General features: G+C 36.8%; 2 protein-coding genes across 3 annotated transcripts; both read left to right on the top strand.

Annotated features, from left to right (window-relative positions):
• Window positions 1-4580: 4580 nt before the first annotated feature.
• On the top strand, window positions 4581-9379 carry nkx2.3 (NK2 homeobox 3). Its single transcript, XM_053503043.1, has 2 exons — window positions 4581-5315; window positions 5822-9379. Exons 1-2 carry the CDS (start codon window positions 4976-4978, stop codon window positions 6445-6447), a joined length of 966 nt encoding a protein of 321 aa, XP_053359018.1. The 5' UTR covers window positions 4581-4975; the 3' UTR covers window positions 6448-9379.
• A 2970-nt stretch (window positions 9380-12349) lies between these two features.
• nkx3.3 (NK3 homeobox 3) lies at window positions 12350-14301 on the top strand. 2 transcript variants are annotated; one of them, XM_053502706.1, is made up of 2 exons: window positions 12350-12889; window positions 13172-14301. In XM_053502706.1, exons 1-2 carry the CDS (start codon window positions 12571-12573, stop codon window positions 13621-13623), a joined length of 771 nt encoding a protein of 256 aa, XP_053358681.1. In that variant the 5' UTR covers window positions 12350-12570; the 3' UTR covers window positions 13624-14301. The 2 variants fall into 2 exon arrangements, with proteins under 2 accessions (XP_053358681.1, XP_053358680.1); XM_053502705.1 differs by having other exon boundaries at window positions 13151-14300.
• The last annotated feature ends 8520 nt before the right edge of the window (window positions 14302-22821 follow it).

Here is a 22821-nt window from a genome sequence, read left to right as displayed (position 1 = left end):
TTTACCATTACTTACTATGGACTTTTACATTCCAGTTCCCCTTTGCACATATTAGACATTAAGGTGCTTACATAGTTTGTCGTATATTGTACAGGCTATTTGCCTGTAGTATATACAGGTATAAGCACAGCCCTGGAATTTTGCTATCAATAATTTCACTACAATAAATATAGCTTTTTGTATGTGACTGATAAAACTTGACAATTAACAATTATAAACAGTAAGTTAATCTAATTTGTGTTTTAAAAAGCATATTTGGTACTGATGTAATTTCTGACTGCATATGTTCATCCACAAGGCTAAACATTATAAAATGCTATAAGAAATAGGGGATTCGGGTATTTTAGGGTACCACTTTAGCACCACTTTGGAGACTAATCATTTTTATGGTTCTTGTAGACCTGCCTTATACCAAAACCATTAGGTGGGTCTACAAGCAGGGGTGTTCATTTGCAAAACAGCAGCTTTTTAACCCTTGTGTCAACAATTGACAAGCAAGGCTGTTTGTGTAGCCTTACAGTGTAATTTTACTCTGGAATTTACTAAGATGATTTTGATTGGTTGCATTTCGGGTGTGTGAAGGAATAAGGAATAAGTAAATCCCTCCTTGTCACACATTTGCAATTATTCAATTGACTAAAAAGTGATTGGATCATGTCTGAACCACACACACCGCTCTTCCACAAATTCCACTGTATTGTCTAGGTGATTTATTGACATGACAATCAAGACATCCAAATTGAGATTAATATGTTGACACACCTTTTGTGAATGCAAGGGGAAAATACAGTTGTTTCAGTTTTAATACCACAATTATATAGCCACATTATAGTTATCCTATCCTGGAGTCATATATATATATATATATATATATATATATATATATATATATATATATATATATATATATATAACTATACTTGCAAAATTATATTATTAACCAAAATATTTCATACATGATTCTATGTTGTTGTTTTAATTTATGAATGTATGTTAAACAGCTACTTTAAGGGTCCTACAATAGTTTTGTTAGTTTTGTTTTAAAAAAAAGTCTTTTAATTGCCCCTCCAGACAAATTAATTAAATAAGGAAATCTCTTTGAAAGTTATTTCTGAATATAACTGCAGTCGCATGAGAACTATGTTTAAACAGCTAGCTACCTCCTCTTCACACCTCTGCAGGCAACTTTGGTGCAGGTCCTGATGAAGATGATCTATTGGCCTCTCCCTCCCTCTGCTGACCAGCTTACTGTCATGGCGCTCAGGCCTGGGTTTTGTTAGGTTCAGGAAACAGACTCTTCCTTCACGTAAACATGGATTTAAGGTCTGTTTGTATCCAGACTGGTACTGGCACGCAAACATTGCTGTCATTTCTCTCAGATTCATTGAGGAAGGAGATGAAGCTGATGGTAAAGTGATTCACTGGGAACGATTACATTGTTTGGTTTATTTTTTGTTTTACAGAGAATTGACATTTGTCAAAAAGCTTTGACAACAAGATCCACATCCACAATGCCAGGTAAGTGAGACAATCCCCAAAATTGTTTGGGTCGTGGGATCGTCGTACTGTATACGGTATACATATTTGCAGCTTTTTCTGTGGATTAGTGTAGGCCTATAATGAAATATCACGATAAAGAGAGTAATGCGTGTGGTACAGCTGATAGCCGTCCATGTTTAGGACATGGCTGTCAGGGAGGCCCGTTTCCATAAACCCGAATAAATGGTTTTAGCGCTCATATAAACCACAGGCCATTACATGGCGAAACATAAAAAAGTCACAAAGATTGCATCAACGTTGGACAGAACATTAGGTGTTAATATTTTATAGAAAAATATATACATGTCACATAAACGAAATAATGAAAATACACAAGAAAATACGCTTAGAAAGGAAAATCGTATTTGGATGAGTGACGTGAGCTACGAGGTAATAAAAATAAGCTGCTCGTACTTAAGCAATAATGACGGAGGCGATCCGCGCTAATGAAAATATACGACGTTTATGTTAAACTCTTAAAATGACTTAAACAAACCGAGAGCGCATGCGCGTCCTACACATATACTGGGAGGAGGACATTGGTTTGTATAAAGCTGACTTAATAATTTGCACAGGCACATGGATGTCAGTGAGAAAGTGTTTTATATATATATATATATATATATATATATATATATATATATATATATATATATATATATATATATAAGGTTTTAGAAGTAATTTATATTGTAGTAATAGAAAAAAAAACAATATAGAAATAAAACTGCATGATTCAATGCTAGTGTAGGCACAAAAATAGAATAAGTTAGAAATACGGCTGATAATCCGTGCGATTTGCCTTTTAAGTCTAAAATATTCGTGTTCTGTGTATTTTTGTTGAGGCAAGATAATGAAATTATGTCGTGTTTTGTGCGTGTGTGTGTGTGTGTGTGTGTGTGTGTGTGTTGGTGGGGGTGTTTTCGGGTGTGTGGATGAGCAGCACACATGCGCCCTTCACGCTCAGCTGAATTTCTTGCTTGAGTGGGACGCGCCGAACATAATGGAGCTATTAGTGACCTCTTCTCCAACACACAACACACCACCGCTAACACCACGCAGCACAGCAGATCTCTGATTAGCATATGTGTATGCATATATCGCCAGTTAAGCAAATTTCATTAATAGTAGATCCTGTCAGACACCTCACCAGTTTATCGCTTTTCCAGTATGTCGACACATGTGGATTTATCGTGATGGATGATGGGCATTTTATAGAGCCCGTGACTCTTGGAGCTGATAAAAGTTTCAGGGAAAACGATAACGCATAGACCCTTTTCAAGAATGTTGTGCATTTCGGCTGCACCTAATAAAATGTATAATAAATAATATGTATCTAAAATAACATCAAAATCCCTGCTGTTACATGAGTGCTACTGAATTCAAAGAAAATAATAATAATTAATTCAGCACATTGATGTTGTTTAAGTGCGCCTGTAACTCTTTTTAACATCTGCTGGGCTATTAACCTCCTTGTGCCATTCTGAGACATTTATCTTCAGCCGGGAAGACATCAGGCTAATCTAAACAGCTGTGTTGATAGCTAACGGATGAGATTATCTCGTTTTACTCTTCCCTGTCTTTCCTCCGCTTTTTAGGAGCGACCAGCTTTTGTCACTGGCGCCGGTGCTGGACTGCAAATGACACAGGACAAGAGAAAGCAGAGAGCATCGCTCAACGGGCAACAAGCTTGTCCATTTCCTATTATGACGATATACAACACTTTTATTATTGATTAATGTTTGAAGTCATATATTACGTGGCTTAGACCAGAAACCAGCTAAAGAATACAACACGCATTAAACACTTGAAAAAATATAATCATTTAACGTGAGCATTTGCTTGCAAGTTATGGCAAACGGTCTACATCATTAACAGGGCTATAAAAATTATTTTACCCAATTCACTTGTTAGAAAAATGCTATCTAAATCCTATTTAATTTTTTTTAATTTAACAGTGTTGTTTTAAAGAGTATTTTAGTATGTCGTATATTTTATGTCGGTTAGTTTATTGCCCTGTATTTTGGGTAAAATGCATATATATATATATATATATATATATATATATATATATATATATATATTATATTAGCCTATATTCCCTATTATATTATTAAATAATTTTCTGCTGCAGAAACGCCAAGTCCTTGGATAAACCATCAAGTTTACTTAACGCAATGCAGTATTTCCATGCGATTTTATCTTTACGACTTGTCCGTAATCACAGTAATTAAGCTAGTAAACCATCAAAGGTACAATCACTTCTAATAAAATAAATTACGACTACACGCCCAAATGCAACATACTTAAATATATGCTTATATATAATATAGTTATTAGTTTTTTATAAGATCATCCCTAAAGGGAATTTAACACTGAAACTCAAACATCGGCATGCTGGATTAGGCTAAACAAAATGTTTTCCAACCTTATTTGATATCAATTTGAGTGAGAGCTGTTGTTTGTTTTAGAAATAGATTTTTATACACATCTTTCTAATTGACATTGCAAAATACGTTACGAATAAACTTCTGTCTAAACAGTGTAACTGAGTCAGCACTGCGGTTGGTCATCTCTAAAGGTCATGTGTACACGTCCACTTCAACAGCACTGTTGATCCCACTCACTTGATTTGTTTGCGTGGCGAAATATTAAAGCTTTGTAATGATAGCTGAGACTCATACTTTAAAAATGCAATTACATTTTATCCTTCTGAGAAACAAGCTTTGAACTTTTATCAGATATAGCATTGAAAGCAATCATAAACTACGAATACTACCTATAATAATAAAAATAATCATAATTATAAGATAATAATAATAATAATAATAATAATAATAATACATGTAAGGGCATTTGTACAGCTGCATGTGTGCGATTTGCCCACGTAGGGCTAAAAACTTTATACTCCAGCTGTTATTTATCTCTACAAAGACATGCATGTAGGCTACTGAATATAATAATAATAATTATAATAATAATAATAATAATAATAATAATTTAATCACAGCCAACACTGCACCTTACATGATCCTAAAATATGCGGTCAAATAGGAACCTCTTTTACTCAGACAGAGTATGAAACATGGAGCTAGTTGATTTGGTACTGAGGGCAAGTTGCTCGTCACTCCTTCAGTCTTCAGCCCGCCCCGGGAGCATGACATCACCAGCACGAAGCAACGCCACAACTTCAAGAAACTGCTGCAAAACACACAGCAGTGTCTCGAAGCTCAATGCTTTCACGAGGGGACTGACCCTGCTCGTCCCTCTGCGCGCCTTTGTCGCTCTTCTCCGAAAATGGAAAATTAGTTCACAAGTGGGGTATGTTTCCATGTAATCTTTGCCTATCTAAAATAAATATTTTTAGTAAGACTCAGTGCTTTAGGACGCCAGTTCAGCAAGAGCTCCTATTCTAGATGTCGCTGAACAGAGCCCGATGATGCTTCCCAGCCCAGTAACGTCAACCCCGTTTTCTGTCAAGGACATACTAAAACTGGAGCAGCAATCTCACCACCAGCACGGCCAGTCTTTGCAAGCGCCTCTACCGGATTTACAGCAGCACCAGCAGCGCTTTCACACTCCACCATCTTGCCTGCTTGGAGGCGCAGAGAGCCCCGGATTCTCGGACAGTGAGGACAGGATGGCGTTCCTCAACGCCCTCTCTGTACAAGACAACCTGGTGGAAAGCAGCCTTTCTCCGCCCATGTTTGGCCATCCTGCTCTGGGGCACGTCGTAGACGCAAAGTTAGAGGACGACCTCGAAGAGCAGGAAACCAGTGAGTGCTTTGCACTTTTAGGCGTTAATTAAAAAAAAAAAAAAAAACTACAACTAAGACTTAGCTTAATCAAAGTTTCAAGTAAGTTTGAAACTCTAAAGAAAAACAAAACATATTAATCTTTACATAGGCTATCTGTAGTGTAATTTTGTTTTTTCAACTAATGGCTGTATTTATCCTTATTGTTTTGGAATGAAGATTAGCGTCTTTTTGCTGACTTATTACTAGGTTTTTTTTTCTTATAATAGTTTTAAAAACAAATTGGCTTATATCCTAAAAATAAACATTATCTTAAATTAAAGGTAAAATTATTGCGTCTTTTCATTTGTGTTTCAGGATTTATAGCAAATGATTTTTTATTATTTGTAGTATTATAAAAGTGTAATGAATTCGTCACAAAAACTACTTACGTTGACTGATATTATTATTATTATTATTATTATTATTATTATTATTATTATTATTTTCTGCTCCCGTGTGTGTGTGTGTGTGTGTGTGTGTTGCAGAGAGTTGTGGTGCTGCAGTGAGATCCCCGGATTGTGAGCTGCCCTCGGACCCAGACAGAGCGCAGAGGCAGAGAGCCAGGCGGAAGCCGCGGGTGCTTTTCTCCCAGGCACAGGTTTTCGAGCTGGAGCGGCGCTTCAAGCAGCAACGCTATCTCTCCGCTCCCGAGCGAGAACATTTGGCAAACACTCTGAAACTCACGTCCACCCAAGTCAAAATCTGGTTTCAAAATCGAAGATACAAATGCAAGCGCCAGCGTCAAGACAAAAGCTTGGAGATGGCTGGTCATCATCATCACCATCCGCCGCCGCCGAGACGCGTTGCGGTGCCGGTTCTAGTCCGGGACGGCAAACCTTGTCTTTCTGGATCACAGAATTATAACGCTACTTACGCCGTGGGGTCCAACCCGTACGGGTATAATGGTTATTCAAGCTATAATAATGCCGCATATTCAAACGCCTACAATTGCTCATATCCGAGTCTGCCAGCACTCCCAGCAAACACAGGCGCAAACCCATTAATGTCCATGAGTCTGAATAATCTCGGAGCACACTCCCAGCCACAGTCATCACAAGGGACTTCCGTTTCATCGTGCCAAGGACCTTTGCAGGGCATCCGGGCGTGGTAGAATAGTGCCACCACAACCACATGTCTTCTGTACAGGCTTGAATAAGAAGCTTCACGCCAATAGCAATTCATTATCTATACTGTATTCTGACTATAGCAGCACGCTACAGATCAGCCGGGACACATTACATTTGCGAATGTATAAAATATGTAATGACCCCCAAACGTGTTAATTGCATGTAAAATAATTTGTTTTGTTTTTTTTGTTGTTGTTGCTTAAAATATTTTCATTAATATGAAGTATTAGTTTTTCAATTGGTTGGCATCTCATGGTATTGCAGCATTTCTATGCCTTGCGTTGGACCAAATGTTAAATAAAAGTTTGGACGCTGGGAGCTGCACGCATATAAAACAGAAAATTTTATCAATCATTTCTGTTGCTAAATAACTACAATTTGTAGCATAGACTGTATTAAATCATACTTATCTAGAACGAGTTTACGATCAGAGTTACACATTTTTATGACCATCTATTTTAGGACCTCATATAAATGAAAACAAAATGTGCACATTTTTAAAAAAAAATCATTATCATATTTTATACTGAGAATAATATTGTATGCAGCTGAGTTCTGTTGGGCTCTTTTGTTGTTGCCTTAGAGTATTCAAAGTAAGCGTTAAAATCAGCTCGATGTTTAATACAGCATCATCTGATGCGCAGTGAACATATTCGTGAAAGTATATTTGTGAAATCAGAAGACAGAATGAATGAAGGAACACCAAGCTCTTCAACTGGGCCAGAGTATAAAGTTTTCTATAGCCTGCCTAAGGTTTTCAGTGATTTAAAAAAGAAAGCAAGACAGAACCATGTTTCCCTCCGCGCCTTTGCATGAGAGATTGTTATAAAATAAAACCAGTCAGAATATTCGTTCCGATTTGTGATTCAGTGAAATGCACGTTGTTTCCAAGCTTCCCAGAGCTTCTCACTGATTCATTTGCGTGTTCACCGATCGAGCATGAAGACAGTTGTTGTATGGGCTATTTATGTTGAGAGAGGCCAGGCGCACACGAGGCCTGCTGACGAAAAGCAGAAGCTCGACGGGGAACTTAAACAGACATAAAGAGTGGACATTAATATCAGCGTTTTGGTAATTCAGCTAGACTCGATTGCAGCTTTGCGATGAATGTGACCTAATGTCTAGTCGATGCTTTAAAAATGATACAAAGTGACTTTGTATTCCCACTGTTCAAATAGAAGTTATCTCTAAAATAATTATAGAACAATATACTATTGCAAGTGAAATATTTTGGAGATGTTGCAGGATTAAAAATCTATTTGGACACCAGGTGCTTCTGTCCAACAGTGACTTTAAAAAAAGTGGTTTAAGAAATGATAGATAGATAGATAGATAGATAGATAGATAGATAGATAGATAGATAGATAGATAGATGCAATTACATTTTCGCAAATGTACGACAGTTAAAGCGAGCTCCAGTAGAAAACTTTGTCGTTAGACACTTAACGTTTATCCTGCATATAGTTTAGCCGTTGCCGAAGCTTTTAATGGAGATTAATAGAAATGTAAACAAAGCGTCGAAAAGACCTTGTCTGCGCCGAAAGCAAGGATGACCACTTCTTCTGACTAGTGCACTACCGGTAGGACATACCTGGTGTCAGGATAAGTGGCCTAGACCCTTGAGTGTAAATAGCGCTGGCGACAGAGCGGCGATGCCTCAGGACGCCAGGGCGCGTTCACACACAACCTCTTCTCATGATTTGTATCTAGGACCAGATATAACAGCCCTTCCATCAGGCTTAGCCTGCGTGGAGTTTCCCTAAACATACCCTAATAGTTGGTTCCAGATAACATTTGACCATACTATTTCTAAAGAATACTAACACTGGAAGACTTTTATTACATATAAGGTTTGTCATTAATAATGAATATACTTTTTACAATACATTTGATTGTTTTGATTAAAGAAGAAGCATTAACGGATGGACTTAAAATAGTAACCGAGTAGTTTTATTAAAAATAAAAATTACACGTGTAGAATCTCAGTTAGCTTATATACCTGAGAGCCCGCACTTCAAGGCCTTGTTATTTTAGTGAGTAAACAGGAGTAGCAGATTGCAATCCCCAACATGGTGATAAGACTTGACTCGATATAAGCATGCACAGATCAGTGTTTATTTAGTAGTCGGTTCTGTTGTGACTGCAAACAGAAGACAACATCTCCCTGAAGTTACAGTGTTTAAACCAAAATTTGGGACACTTGCTGCTTTCACGTGTGAATAATCACACCAGATAGAATTATAGGACTATACAGTCAAGGGCGCATGTTGTCACCTCACGGGTCCAGGGTCCGAGTGCGTTTCCTCCCGCCATTGTGATGCCCTACAATGGAGTGGCGTTCCGGCCACTGCATATACTGAAAAAGATAAGCCACCATGATCCTGCTCAGGATAAAGCAGTTACTGCTTTACTGCTTTATTACTGCAAATAAACAATGCCTATGAACAGGAAATTTTAAAAACATGCAAGAGGCTGCACCAAAAGTCTCCACACACAGGAGAAATATATATATATTTTTTAAATAAAATGTCTTCCAAACATTTGCATACCTAGTTTATATAATTTCTTCTTCTTTTCAGACATTCTTTTAAAACGCACGGGGGCATGTATAGGCCATCAGGAAATGTTACAGCGCAAAGATCATTTAAAGGAACGCATTCGAATTGCAGTTAGATTTATAACGCATGAGTTCATGAGCGGATAAATTACGGTTTTTGTGTGTTTACAAAGAAATGGCAATAATGTATAAGATTTTTTGTAAATAAAATTACATTTTGCTATAACTTCCTATATGTATTGATACTTTTAGAACACTGTGTAGAATACGTGTGCATAATAATAATAATAATAATACACGTTTTAGAAATGCATGGTAAATTAATCGAAAACTGCGCTATTTTAAAAAAAACAATACAAGGGAAATAATATATGTCTATGAAATAAATCGTAAAATTGACTAGAAATAAACAAATTTGTGTGCTCTTTGTGTGTGTGTGTGGGGGGGGGGGGGGGTGAAAACCAGTAGGTATTTATATTTTATATGAAGAAAACTAATAATAATAATATATTATTATTATTATTATTATTATTATTATTATTGTAGATAGATAGATAGATAGATAGATAGATAGATAGATAGATAGATAGTGTACTTACAAATGTATAAATATCCTTAACTACAGGTAAATTTATTTAAAAAAAAATTACACTGGGACAACTCAACATTCACGCATAAATGCGCCTAATGTTAATCAACGAGAATTTTATTCCCATCATACCCGCTGCCACAAAAACACTAACTGGTTTTACCTAATGTTTTATTCTTTTTTTTTTTTAGGAAAAAGAAGCATAAGCCGGACACACCGAGTCTTCAGTTTAGTAGCCAGTTATTCAAAGCACGAAGTTTAACAGTGCTTTTAAAGAAAAACTCCAGTTTCTAACAGAGTAGAAAGGAGAGAAAGTAAAGATAATATTTGGGGGGAGAAACTGAAAAATATTAACAGAAGTAATGATCGGTTGCCAGTGTCTTCTAATTAAACGATTAGTGTTTTAAAAATCATGCTGTATCTGTATAATGTCATTTAGTCAGTCAGTCAGTTAGTTAGTTAGTTAGTAGAGCTGAACGGAGATAAAGAGGTGCTAATCTTGGCTAATTGTAACTAGCGGTCCACTGGAATCCAGGACTAATGGTCCAAGAAGTAGAGAAATTTTGCACAGATTGAGCTCGTTGGTTTGAAAATCTAAAAGTGTGCGCCCTCTAACGGCTAAATCTGACTTTTAAAGTTCACGCAAACTTTAAATGCCATTGATGACCACGAGGAGGGGCTATAGTCTTATTTCTGTGCACACAACAGTGTATTTTTGGCGAGCTATATTTCTGCCAAAGTTTCTTGGCATCAAATAGAAAACAAAACAACCTTAAGTATTCCAGTAGTACTGTTCAGTATATTAGTCTGGAGGTAAGCTTATTACACTGTATATGATTTACAGGAGATAGTGGCAGGGGAACAATAGTGTAGTGGGTAACATCGCTGAAGTTACTGTGTATGTTTTTGTGCATATTCTTTTTGAAACCACTGTTTTCCCCCTGGTCCCCATGCTTCCCCCCGCCTCCAAAACCTGTAAAGTTCTGCACATGCCAGTAGGTGCATTGGCTTAGATAGCTTTTCTCTAAACGTGAATATATTCGTAATATAAATACGAGTATATTCATCGCGCACTGCGGTGGCCCTTACAGGGTGTGTCGCTTTCTCGTGCCCAGTGTTTTTTTCGATAGGTTCCGAATCGCCATCCTGATTAGAATAACGCGAATAGTTAAAATCAGCAAACAGGATTGTAGTATCCAAGAAATATTATCGCAGAACCGGCAAAGTGGGTCAGCCGCGAACTTCTATTTTTGGATGTGCATCCAAAAATCTATGTCAGATTATCCAAAGCTACAGGAGATGAGAAACAAATTCAAAACGCTCCAGATGCATAAGCAGGGGAGAGCAAACCCGATGTAGAGCATCTAGGTCAATTAGGCAAGTCCAGGAGATGAGAGGAGTTACACCAAGAGACATGGGTAATGCACCTCCAGCTCGGCAGACAGAGCGAACAGATTATCAGTATTATATTAGAACACAGTGGTGTTATCTAGTATGTGATCACAGTGCAAACAGAAAATCTGAAGGTATGTATGCATGTATGTTTTTATGGATGGATGGATGGATGGATAGATAGATTTACTACATGTGTCTGGGCATTCAAGGTTTTACAGTTATTTTAAAACATTTTTAAAAACCGATCTAGTGCAAAGTAATGTTATACCTATTGTTAGTGAAAGAAATAAAGTAAACTGTCAATCATTTCATTGATAGTTAAGAGAAAAAGAACAAAAATTCTGATCACCAGTAGCACGTGACAGAGTGAATATGTCCTAGAAAGTTCTTTATAACATAAATAAGTCTTAAAACAAATAGAAAACACGTAGATCTGTAGGACAATATACAATTTAAGTACAGCATAGCCATGTGCCTTTGAACAGTAAAAAAATAATTAATTGCGAGATAATGAAGCGAGATCAGGAAAATTCCGAACAACGGACGGTAGGAGACGCTGATGGCACTAAGATCCACAATAGGTGAGCTTTTGTATACAGTATATAGGTCTGTATAACACTGTCCAGTGTTGTATCAAATTAAATAATCTACATTATAACATATACAATCACATAATTTTCAATGCAAATGTTGTACTTTACTCTTTTTGGTTTATGATGACTCTGTAAACGCAGTTGCTGTGGAGTTTCGAAGGTCTGCGTTCAGAAGCAAACACTGAGGTTAAAAGCCACGACAGGTTAAGATGAATGGAACTAAAGGATTAATTAACCCTTTGCAGAATACACAGATATAAAACATTGTTCGCCGAATGATAATATTTCTGTATGATTTTGACTTAAAAGTTTTAATGGTCTTAAACGTCCTGAGTTGCCGTTTAACTTTAAATGCGTCTTTCTTTCTTTCTTTCTTTCTTTCTTTCTTTCTTTCTTTGTGTCAAATAAAAACAAATATCCCACTGTTTAAAATGTATACATTATACTACACAAACTAAAGTTCTGTTCGTGAAAACCATACTGTCCTCAAATAAATTAGCAGTTTACAGTGACAGCACACAAACACGTCTGTTTAAATGACAAAATTGTATATTCCTAAATGAAGTAAGGTTAAATGACAGTGATCTTTAATTAAATAGCCTACTTTTGGAAGCCCTGGACGGGAGAGGCTGAGTGGGCGGGGTTACGCGGCACAGCCAGTCCATTGGCCAGCTCCCCGTTTCTATAGAAGTGGAGAAAGTGTTAATGCAGGCATGACTTATTCTGACACTTTGCCTGTTGATTGGCCCAGAAGGAGTTTCACCACAATTAAACCAATGTAAAAGTGGAAGGCAGCGTCAATCTTTCCAGCAAAGTCAGGTTTTGCATGTAAAAAAAAAGAAAGAAAGAAAGAGAAAACAACTGGGATACATATATATATATATATATATATATATCCCTTTAATCGTCTAAATTTTTGGAGAATTTTGAGGACCTGCGTATTTCTGACCCGAAGGTTATATAAATGTTGTAAATGGCGAGCGACAACTCTTCATTCTCAATACATAACATTCTGAATCGAGGGCTTGATTCTCACAGAAATAATCGACTCTCCCGGGAATACAGCGACGAACTTGTAAAGGCAGAGCTTCTCGGGAGGGTAGAGGGAATAAGTTGTCCCGGATCCGCTCAGTGTCAGGGCGGGAGTGAGGATGGAAGCAGACAGGGAAGAATCGTGTACGGACACAGCAGGCTCGCTCCTTGCGCACTCGACCTTGATACATCATCGGACAGACAGTCCTGTGGAGAGGAGTCTACAGGAGAGGAGACGTTGCATACAGAAAACAGACAAAGTAAGTTTACAATATAGAGAAAAAACATTTATTTGCTGTATGATTAATAAAGATGATACAATTTGGGGAAAACTGTATAGAACGCACTCAAACAAATAATCTATCCAGTTTAGAGTTGTTTAACATTGGCTTCTAGGCTGACATATAAGAGATAGGCGTGCTGAGAGATGCTCTACAAAATACCCTAAGCTTTTCCCCATTAATAGTCCAACAAAATCCTCAGATTTAACGGACTTAATCACTTTATCCGTTCTTATACAGATCTTGATGTGCATGTTCCAGATCTGGATCAAGAGAAGAGGGAGAGCTGTGCTTTCGCCGATCATCACCCGAAGGCCAGTAAGAAGCGGTGCCGCGCCGCTTTTTCGCACGCGCAGGTGTGTGAGCTGGAGCGCCGTTTTAACCTGCAGCGCTACCTGTCCGGCCCGGAGCGCGCGCACTTGGCAGGAGCGCTTAAACTCACCGAGACTCAGGTGAAGATCTGGTTCCAGAACCGCAGATACAAAACAAAACGGCGGCAGATGGCGGCTGAGCTCGCAGCCACCTCGGCTTCCACGCTGGCCAAGCGGGTGGCAGTGAGGGTGCTAGTGAAGGACGACCAGAGGCAGTACGGAGCGGATGATTTTCTCCCGCCCCACTATCTGCGCCTATACCAGTCATATCAATGCTGCCCTTACATGTACTGCGTTCAGCCCTGGATCTCGAACAGCGCGCTCAGTGGAAACCTGTACTGACCCTTTCCTCTGCTTTACACTCACCACACGCGACACGGGTTTTTATTCGAAATGATTTTAGGACACACAAGAGCGCGATTAATTTTCTAAGTTAAATGATTGATGAGACTACAAATATATAACGACATTGATCGATGGCTTTTGATGTCGTTCTGAGAAATGAAAGCATATTAATATGTAATATTTAAGAGATGCAAGTAAGTGCCTAAGATTTTAGTTTGTGACAGCTAGAATAATTGATACAATCGATTTTTTAAATGCATTTATTTCTATCACCCTTGTTAACTAATGGACTAAAGTCTAATGATCCGCTGTCATGTAAAAAGTTTACTCTTGCACACTGTACCTCGACATCCAATTAACTGGGTTTTCATGTTGGCTTATTTGAAGTTTGACTTAGTTAACCAATAAATAAACAAATTGCAGTGAAATTCTGTTAATTGTCACTTTATAATTTAGATAAACACTGAAAAACAACACAACGATTTACTTTTGTATTATGATGAAATTATGAGTAAAATAAACAGTGGATTTTTTTTGGTCTTCATATGCGTTTGTGTTATGGACAAGTATTTAGTCTGAATAGCTTACATATCCAAAAATAATGTTTAAATCGTGTAAAAATACAGAGTTTGCTCATGAATTTAATATATCCGCTGAATAAATAATATGTCATTATAATAAATATTGCTTACACAAACGCGAACGCCACTCATTTGCGTAGACGGCAATAATAAAATCAAGGCTGATTTGAATTTATCACGCGCCACAGACAAGAGATCGTTTTTGGACTCAGCATTAAATGCACATTAAATAATTTACTTACATAGATATATTCTTCATCAAACTTAGGAAAATTAATTCAATAATTTTCATATCGAATTATCTACACCCAACTGACCTCCACGCATATGTTAAAAGATGTTAATCTTTCAAAAAAGGAAAATGTAACGAAATTCACTCTCTTGTAACGCTATACTTACAAGAGCACACGCATGATATTTTAATAATGTTGAACCAAAAAATAATTAAACACGTTGAAGCACAATAATTTCAGCACAGTTTTCATTCTTTTTTGTGTTTGTAGTTGGACAAATAATAATAATAAAAAATTTTTTTTAGTTTAAATAAATATTAAATTGGCTTTGATGTGTTCAAAAATAAAGAAATGCGTGAACGGTTTTTAAATCCAATTAAAAACACACTGCATGCCTTAAAATCCGGTATAAGTTCGTATCTGTTTTTATTTCTTTTTAGTTCACTTTACCACAAGATAAACATTTATTAAAAAACACCCCACACCGCACAGATTCATATTTTTATAAGCAGTTTTATTACAAATATGATAATGTACATTAACTTAGCACAACAGCAGCAGCAGCAGCAGCAACAACAACAACAACAACAACAACAACAACAACAACAATAATAATAATAATAATAATAATAATAATAATAATAATAATAAATAGATGTGTAAAAAATATGTATGAAAGATGATTAGAATGCACATTGGTCAAATATCGTCTTTAAAAGATAGCCTAATCTATTATTATTTAAAAATTATATAATTTTTTTGGGGGGAAATCTACGTTTGTTACTAGGGGATTTATGTTGTCTTAATAGTCAAATCGTACCTCATTCCAATTTATGGTACATATGCATAAATATATATAACATTGGAATTTGAGGGACAGATATATAGGGACAGATGTAGGCCTGGCTGAGGAACAGGCATGGAACAAATATGAGCTGGATGCTATTTATAGCAGTGAGTACAGATATAAATTACACTGTGTTAAATTGCAAAATCATCTGATTACATTGTATGTTTTGGAATATTTCCTGTAAGATATTATTATAATAATGTTGTCAACCTGTCTAATAAAATTATAAAGACTAATAAAAATAGATAGGTTTTTTCTAGCACTGGGGAGGATAATTATATTTAACATATAAAAGGTTTATTAAAAATGTAAAGAAGCAAAACCTTTATAAAAAATAATATGATGTAGTTATTAGTATCATTATCTGTATTAAGTATATCCGAGTCCATATCGTATGAGCTCAAGAGGTCTTTGCACACAGCTGCATGATTCAGATACCGTCAATAGACCATGTCAGTGTTTCAAAACACAGTTTTGGAGTTTGGACAAAATACATTAATAATGTGCTGTTGAAAGGCCAACACCTCCATAACGACCCACCGTCATTAAATCTATCTATCTATCTATCTATCTATCTAGACGTACCATATTTTATTCTTTAGACCTTTTTTAAATAGGAAATATTTATTGTTTATATTCATATATAAATATTTATTTATTGTATTATGTTTTCTTTAAAATCCCTCTGAATTCCATAAGCTTCCCGAATCTGTCAGTGGGTCCCGACGTACCGTCCTCGTTCACACTTTTATACTTTTTCTATAGATTCACTTTAGTGACTGAATTTTTCATAATAACTAAATGTAATTATGATACTGAATATTTCTTAATATTATGCTCTATGATAAATGATGAGACAGGCGGAAAAGTAGTTCTTCAAGAAGCTCTGCATATATTTTTATAGCTATAGTTTGTGATTGAAACTCACACAGGAAAATATCACGTCCACTACTTTTTTAAACGTCAACTCATTAACATTTTTATTCCAACACTAAAGATATTGTTTTTAATGTTTTTGTATTTTCACATATCCCACAAATCTCTAAATGAACTAATGTTGAATGTGGAATTTAAATTAGTGTTTTTGTATACTGCTTATTGCAAGCAGGCATATAATTGTGCACCAATGCTTAATTAACAGGATTCATTCGTCTGACCATACTGTAAAGTTAAAAAAAAAAATCTGGCAGTATCCACTAAGTGTAGGTGTCATGAAGATGTCATGTATACCATAACTGATTACAGATCAAATTCGAAATTAGGGGAGGGAGTTGGGGGTTATGGGATTGGGGAGGGGGTATATTCATGTATATTAAAGTGCTGTAATTCATACACCGTTCCGAATTACATGTATGCGTGCATGTATGTATATGCATGTGTCTGTATCCATACATTTACATACACATTTATGACGTAGACTTTACACATGTCTGCATCTATGCAAAAATGTATAGCAGAGAAGTATGCAAACACTTCGTTTCAACGTGAAGGGCATTGCTTCCTGAATTCGTGTGGACCAGCGTGAGCAAGCCTTAGGCCAACGCACACACACACACACACACACACACATAAACCCTCCACCCCCATGTGAACTTCACACGCACATGTACAGATGCAAACACATATGCATTACTGACAAATTGGGGGGAAATGTCTGGAGACGACTAGATCACTTTAACCTACTTTAAAAGTAATACCTGCAATTATACCACACACAATAGACAGACCATAATCCCTTGTGATTTGCAGGGGAATTAAGATAGGTGTGACAAAAAGGCTATGGAGGCTACACAATACAGCAATCCAGGGGTTCGGCTTTTGGCTTTTTCTTAGTCATTTCTATTTTGTTAACCTGCATCAAAAATCATCATACAGAGGTATAGTTGTTTATTACTAATAGAGACATTGCACACAAAGTGCAATTTCCGTAGCTAGCAACATTTCTCATTGTTAATATTGTTGACTGACCTCTTTTTTGAAAGGTTAAAGATTTTCAATGCACAATGAAAGACTGCACAAAAATCACCCTTTATCACATTAGATACACAACACACACACACAAAGTGTGAGATCCACTAAGCCAAGGAGCTTCCAGGTGAGAACATATGGATTGAAAGAGGCAGCTCCGAGCACTTTGTGGTAAAGGATTTAAAGCAGCTATGCTGAGCAAAGGGCAAGAGAGAGGAAAGAAATGGGCTGCAGTTAATACCTTTGTTTGGAGAGAGCACAGCTTTCCAGTGACCCTGTCTCTTAAGGCACATAAGTTCTTTCATACTGCATAGGCCCCCACCTCTGTCAAAAATCCATCCCACAGGGCTGTTCGGACCGTTCCAGAAACTATTAGCTGATAACATCACCATATGGTGGAATGTAAACATTTACAGTAGAAACCATAAGAGATGAACTCCTCTCTGTTATACTGAATCCATCACCCAGTACTCTTCTTTCTATCAAAAACCAAACTAACATATTTAAAACTAACTTTTTCTCTTTAGTCCTTCACAATATACATGTAAATTTTCTAATGACCCGAATTACAATGCAAATGGCATTTAAAAATAATATAGTATAAATCTTAAGAATTTAAATACAAAGTTAAATTATACTGGGAAGAACTTTTTCTCTTTGTTCACATTTAATCCCCACCAGCCTTGTAGTGTCATCAGGATTTAATTCCATGGAAAAAGGTGATGAGGATCTGAGCCCTCCTCTTTACCTTCTTGTGGATGTTTCCACACTATGGGACGCCATTGAAACAATCTCTTTCACTAATGCTTCCTAAAGCACTGGAGAAGGTCACAGACAAGGTCAGTGAGGGACTGCTTAACAAATTGGCCCACCCAGGACATGCATACTTACTGATGTGTGTACCTCACATTTGCCTAAATGAAACGTAAGCATTCTGAATCTCATGCTCAGAAAAGTGGCCTATTAAGAATAACAAGTGAATTATATGACACATTATGGACATTAGAATAATATATTGACATACAGAAAGCATTGCTTTGCTATGCCTAAAAGGTTCAGGAAAGAAATATCCCTCTTTGGCTGTGCAATATGTTTGTGAGTGTGGGAACATGGTGTTTCTTGGCACTGTGCTGTGAATATTTCTCCACTCCACTGGCCATAGATGGCCTGCCGAGAAGGCTGATATCCTCCAACCTGTTACATTTCCTCGAGATACTTCCCAACAGGCTGATATTTCACTCCCTATGCTCTGTGTGAAGAATTTAAATGTTTTAATTACCACAGATAAGAAAAACAAGGAGTGTATTAAGAAGCATTGACACTAGACAGCGTCTCCTATCACTGCTCAGATAGGTAATCCACTTACAAGCTCTTAGAGCGTCTTACCAGCGCAGACTTGGCATAAATTCCTGGGTCCTTGTGCTCTTTCTGGAAAACTGCCTTTGTGGTTAGTCAGGTAGCATGCATGACATATGAGTGAACTATGGCTGAGCCAATCTGAATTTGCAAGAATTTTCTGAACAAAGACTGTCTGGCCTTGAACTGGTTCTGTCTTATGGGAGTGTAGATAAAGTTCTCTGGGGTAAAGGTAGTTGTTTTTCACACAGACTATGTGTGTGATTATGTCTTACTTTGAAATAGGCCTTAACTGCAAAGGTATTAGACAATTTAAACCAGAATCTAGTAGGGTGTTTGTTATAGATGTCATAAAATCATCAAACTAAAATAATAAAAGATATGCTGTAGAGAGAAAAGAAAAACAAAATAATAATAAAAATAATAAAAACCTAATTTTTATTTGTTTGTTACTTAGGCACCACCTGCAACATTACACTCTCAAGATGTATCAAAATCAAATAACTCAAAATAAATCCAACTTTTGCTCTATTCCTTGGAAAGCCACATGATTTATTGATATTTTGTTATTATTTTGTTTATATCGCCACAAGTCAATGCTCAAGTGTGGATAAAATCAGACTTCAACATGTATGTCAATGCTATGTTTTTGAACATAGCGTTTGTGTCCTCAAATAAAATGTTTGGTCAAATGTGTAGCATTTTATTAATTTAATCAGTTTTATAAATTGTAAGTTAAGGGGTAAAAATTATGACAGTTTGCAGCAGCATCTTAAAGGTTATAGGAATCTTTGACCTGGATTATTATTGCTTATGGTGACTTGTGTAGATGTCAGAACAAAGAAAAAACTGTCAAGCACGGACATGTGTGTACGCACATGCACATGCGAGTGCACATGCGCGTGCACAAATGCGCAAGCACACACACACTTATAGTATTGTTGTGACAAATGTCTCTAAGAAAGTAAACAGTGATTAAATCTCCAGTTCTCCTGTCAAGTACCTTTAGGGAACCTTTGGGTCATTTCCTCTCAGAAGAAATAGGTAGGATTGAGATTGTGAGGTCTCGACATGTCTGGCTGTACATCACAGGTGCAGACCAGACACCAAGCAACAACGCAAAGTTCTTACTGAACTTTGAACCGGACCATCAAAAGACATGCTGTCACCTAGGTCTATATATACCTGTCAAACTGGTTATTTTTATGTGATCTGGCAACAAATGTCCAGAATTTCAATTGCTTTAATCCATGTAGTGCATGTTATTAGTATGTATACTCTAAATAAGCTGTCACCCATGAAATATGTAAATTCTGAAAAATCTTTAAAGGCTAAATTGTATATTTCCCCCATGATCATATCACAAATCAGTCTGAACATTCTTGCCAAATACAGGTCAGGTTTTCAAGCCATGGAAAAGAGTTATTGGTTGAGTTTATTGTTTGCTCTAACTAATGCATGAAACCTCAGTAAATGTCCAGGTGAATACGGCTTTATGCTCTGTAGGAAGTATATAGAAAAGTAAATAAACGGGACACAAAACAGCTTCTTTGGAACATCTATTTTGCTAGTCTGCAGGGGTCTACCAGCCCTGAGGAAAGCAAGATCCACTGGAAGGGAATGTATGTGTAAATCTGCCGGTCACATGTTATTTTATTTGGGTGCATTTGAATTCGTTCTTGCTCTTGCGCAAATGTCATTGCTGTGCTTCTCTTCAAACAGTCATTTCACAGCATATTATTCTCAACCTGATTTACGTTCTAAAGCTAGCACATGATTGTTTTAAAAAGCACATGTAACAGGCTTAAGTAGAACTCATATGCACCTGAGATTTTCTATTTGCATTTATACACAGCATTTAGGAATGAAGCTTAAAAAAACTGGAACAAGGTATGCTAAAGGAGGCTTTTGCTACCAAGGCATTTTTCTTTTGTGTCCATGCCCAGATGCCAACAGTTTGCTTGCTGCTACAAGACCAGTTATTATGCATTCAATACTGGAGACCATTCCAACAGTTAGAGCACTACAAAAAGATGAATTTATTAAGGGAAGTGCTCTTTTCATATCAAGCCTTGCATGAGTTTCTTTTATGTAATGCTAAGTGTGGCGTATCCTTTTGCCTTTCATTCTCTCTCTCTCTCTCTCTCTCTCTCTCTCTCTCAGGTAATATATGTTGTTATACTCTCTTATGTATGTAATACTCTAAATGAAATAGCTTTAAATGGAATAGGACAAGGGTCTGCCTTTGTATAGATCTAAGGTGCAAAGATGTGCAAATGTCTTAGGCATATGTAAAGCAATGTTGCAAAACAAAGGTGCCTAAAAAAAAAAAAAAAAAAGAATTACATTCTCTACCTAAAAAGCTATTAGTTATAGCAGATTATAGTACTAAATTAATTAAATCAATACTTATGATGGCACTTTTTTTTATTTTAAAAATAAATAAATACATTATTAAGTTACCATCTAAACATGCTTTTTTTAGTTTTTTTCTGTGATATAAAAATACATGATTATAACAGAACTAATATATACTGTATATGCAAATGAAAAATAATGCTGAAATGCAACTGTACATATAGTCAATATGATGGGATCATTCATCAGATTATCATATCAATTTGTTGTTGTCAGATAATCTGTATTCAACAGTATGTTGTAAAAGCAGCCTTACCCTCCGTGGCTTCATGCCACATCTTCACACACGAATGTACCAGCTGTATCCCATCCCTCTGCAGTTCTGCCTCATAGGAACTAGTCTGCGTGTGAACATCATCCTTAGCTTCAGCTGGGAGAAATTCCATTAGCCCACATGGTGCAGGCCCTCTATCCCACCTAAGCAAAGCCTCCCCAAACAACTTAACAGTGTTGACAAGTGCACTCTCCCCAGTGCAACCCAGTTCTATGTGAAGAAATTACACATTTATCTGCCTATGCTACACAGAACTGTATTTGGTTTATGCAGTACTTCACACTGAGATATCTGATGGTTCATTTATGTCGGAGCACCAGGCAGTGTGAAACTGAGAATGGAAAAAAAGGATCCATCATCTTTTGAATATAGCAGCCGACCATGACATGACAATGTTTCTCTCACCGCTCAGGAATGAATTTACTTTAAATAACATTTATAGCACAAGCTAGATTAATTACAAAGATAGAAAAGTGTAAATCTAGAAAGAGATAAAGAAAGAGATAGAAAGAGAGAGAGAGGGAGAAAGAAAGAGAAAGAGAGAGTGAGGAGAAAGACAGACTGTCAATGTCGTAATATGAGCTCAAGGGGACATATTTAAATAAGACGGGTGCATATTTAAAACAGAGTTTCCTGGATTTCTTTGTATTGTTTTCTTTGTACACATTTAAACTGGACTAATCAGTTACTTGGTAGAGTGCTAAATGCCCTTTCAAAGTGGGTGGAAATGTGAAAGAGACAGACAAAGAGAAAGAAAAGTTGATGCATGCTACATAGATCAAGTTGAATCAGTACATCTCACTCCCACATACTTTCCCTGCCCAGCCCTCTTACAAAGAGTGAGAGGGTGATAGCAAAGTCAAGGGCAAAGCGTTCTGTCATGTAAAACAGAGACTCTGAGCCAAGAAAGCCAGGCAGAGTGGAGAGCAGCCAGCAACAAATAGACAGCCCTGCTTTTCCCAGACAGGCAATCGGACAGGTGGGTTAAACGTAGATTCTCCGTCAGCAAACCGAGCAAACATGAGATCAACACAGTGAGAAAAAGCATTTCACCTTCAGGCATTACACATTCACTGCCTTTTCTTGACTGTACAACTAATCTAATTTTACACTCACATGCTCTCAGTCTTTAAAACGTTTTGAAGATGGTTTTGTTACTTTTTTCTTCTTACCAACACATATCTTTCTGATCCATCTTTAATCTTGTATCTGTGACCCACAGATGCCGCTGACTGAAGGAAACGTGGCTACACATTAGCACAGATGCTAAAAGAAAAACAGTCAGAGGCATTCCTTGAAGGATATGATAGATATGAAGGATTTAAATAGCACTGTTATCACAATTTTGTTTCACTAACTAAGTCGCATTAGTTAGAGACACTGATTTGAGTTTGATAATTCAGACTTTTGGGCATAACATGTATGTGTGTATAGTTTCATTACAAATGGAAGATTTTAACACAGTGTAAAGTAAGGAATGAAATGTAATGGGCATCATGTGTTACAACCCAACTT

The sequence above is a fragment of the Clarias gariepinus genome, chromosome 8 (assembly GCF_024256425.1).
Source record: "Clarias gariepinus isolate MV-2021 ecotype Netherlands chromosome 8, CGAR_prim_01v2, whole genome shotgun sequence".
Taxonomy (NCBI): Eukaryota; Metazoa; Chordata; class Actinopteri; order Siluriformes; family Clariidae; genus Clarias; species Clarias gariepinus.
Note: the sequence above shows the minus strand (reverse complement) of the source record. Positions and strands in the feature narration are given on the sequence as shown.

What these genes read in the sequence shown, in the direction of transcription:
- nkx2.3 (XM_053503043.1), top strand. Translation starts at nt 4,976, where the DNA reads ATGATGCTTCCCAGCCCAGTAACGTCAACCCCGTTTTCTGTCAAGGAC. An exon ending in CCTCGAAGAGCAGGAAACCA is followed by an intron (nt 5,316 to 5,821) that starts GTGAGTGCTTTG and finishes TGTGTGTTGCAG; the next exon opens with AGAGTTGTGGTGCTGCAGTG.
- nkx3.3 (XM_053502705.1), top strand. Translation starts at nt 12,571, where the DNA reads ATGGCGAGCGACAACTCTTCATTCTCAATACATAACATTCTGAATCGA. An exon ending in GCATACAGAAAACAGACAAA is followed by an intron (nt 12,890 to 13,150) that starts GTAAGTTTACAA and finishes GTTCTTATACAG; the next exon opens with ATCTTGATGTGCATGTTCCA.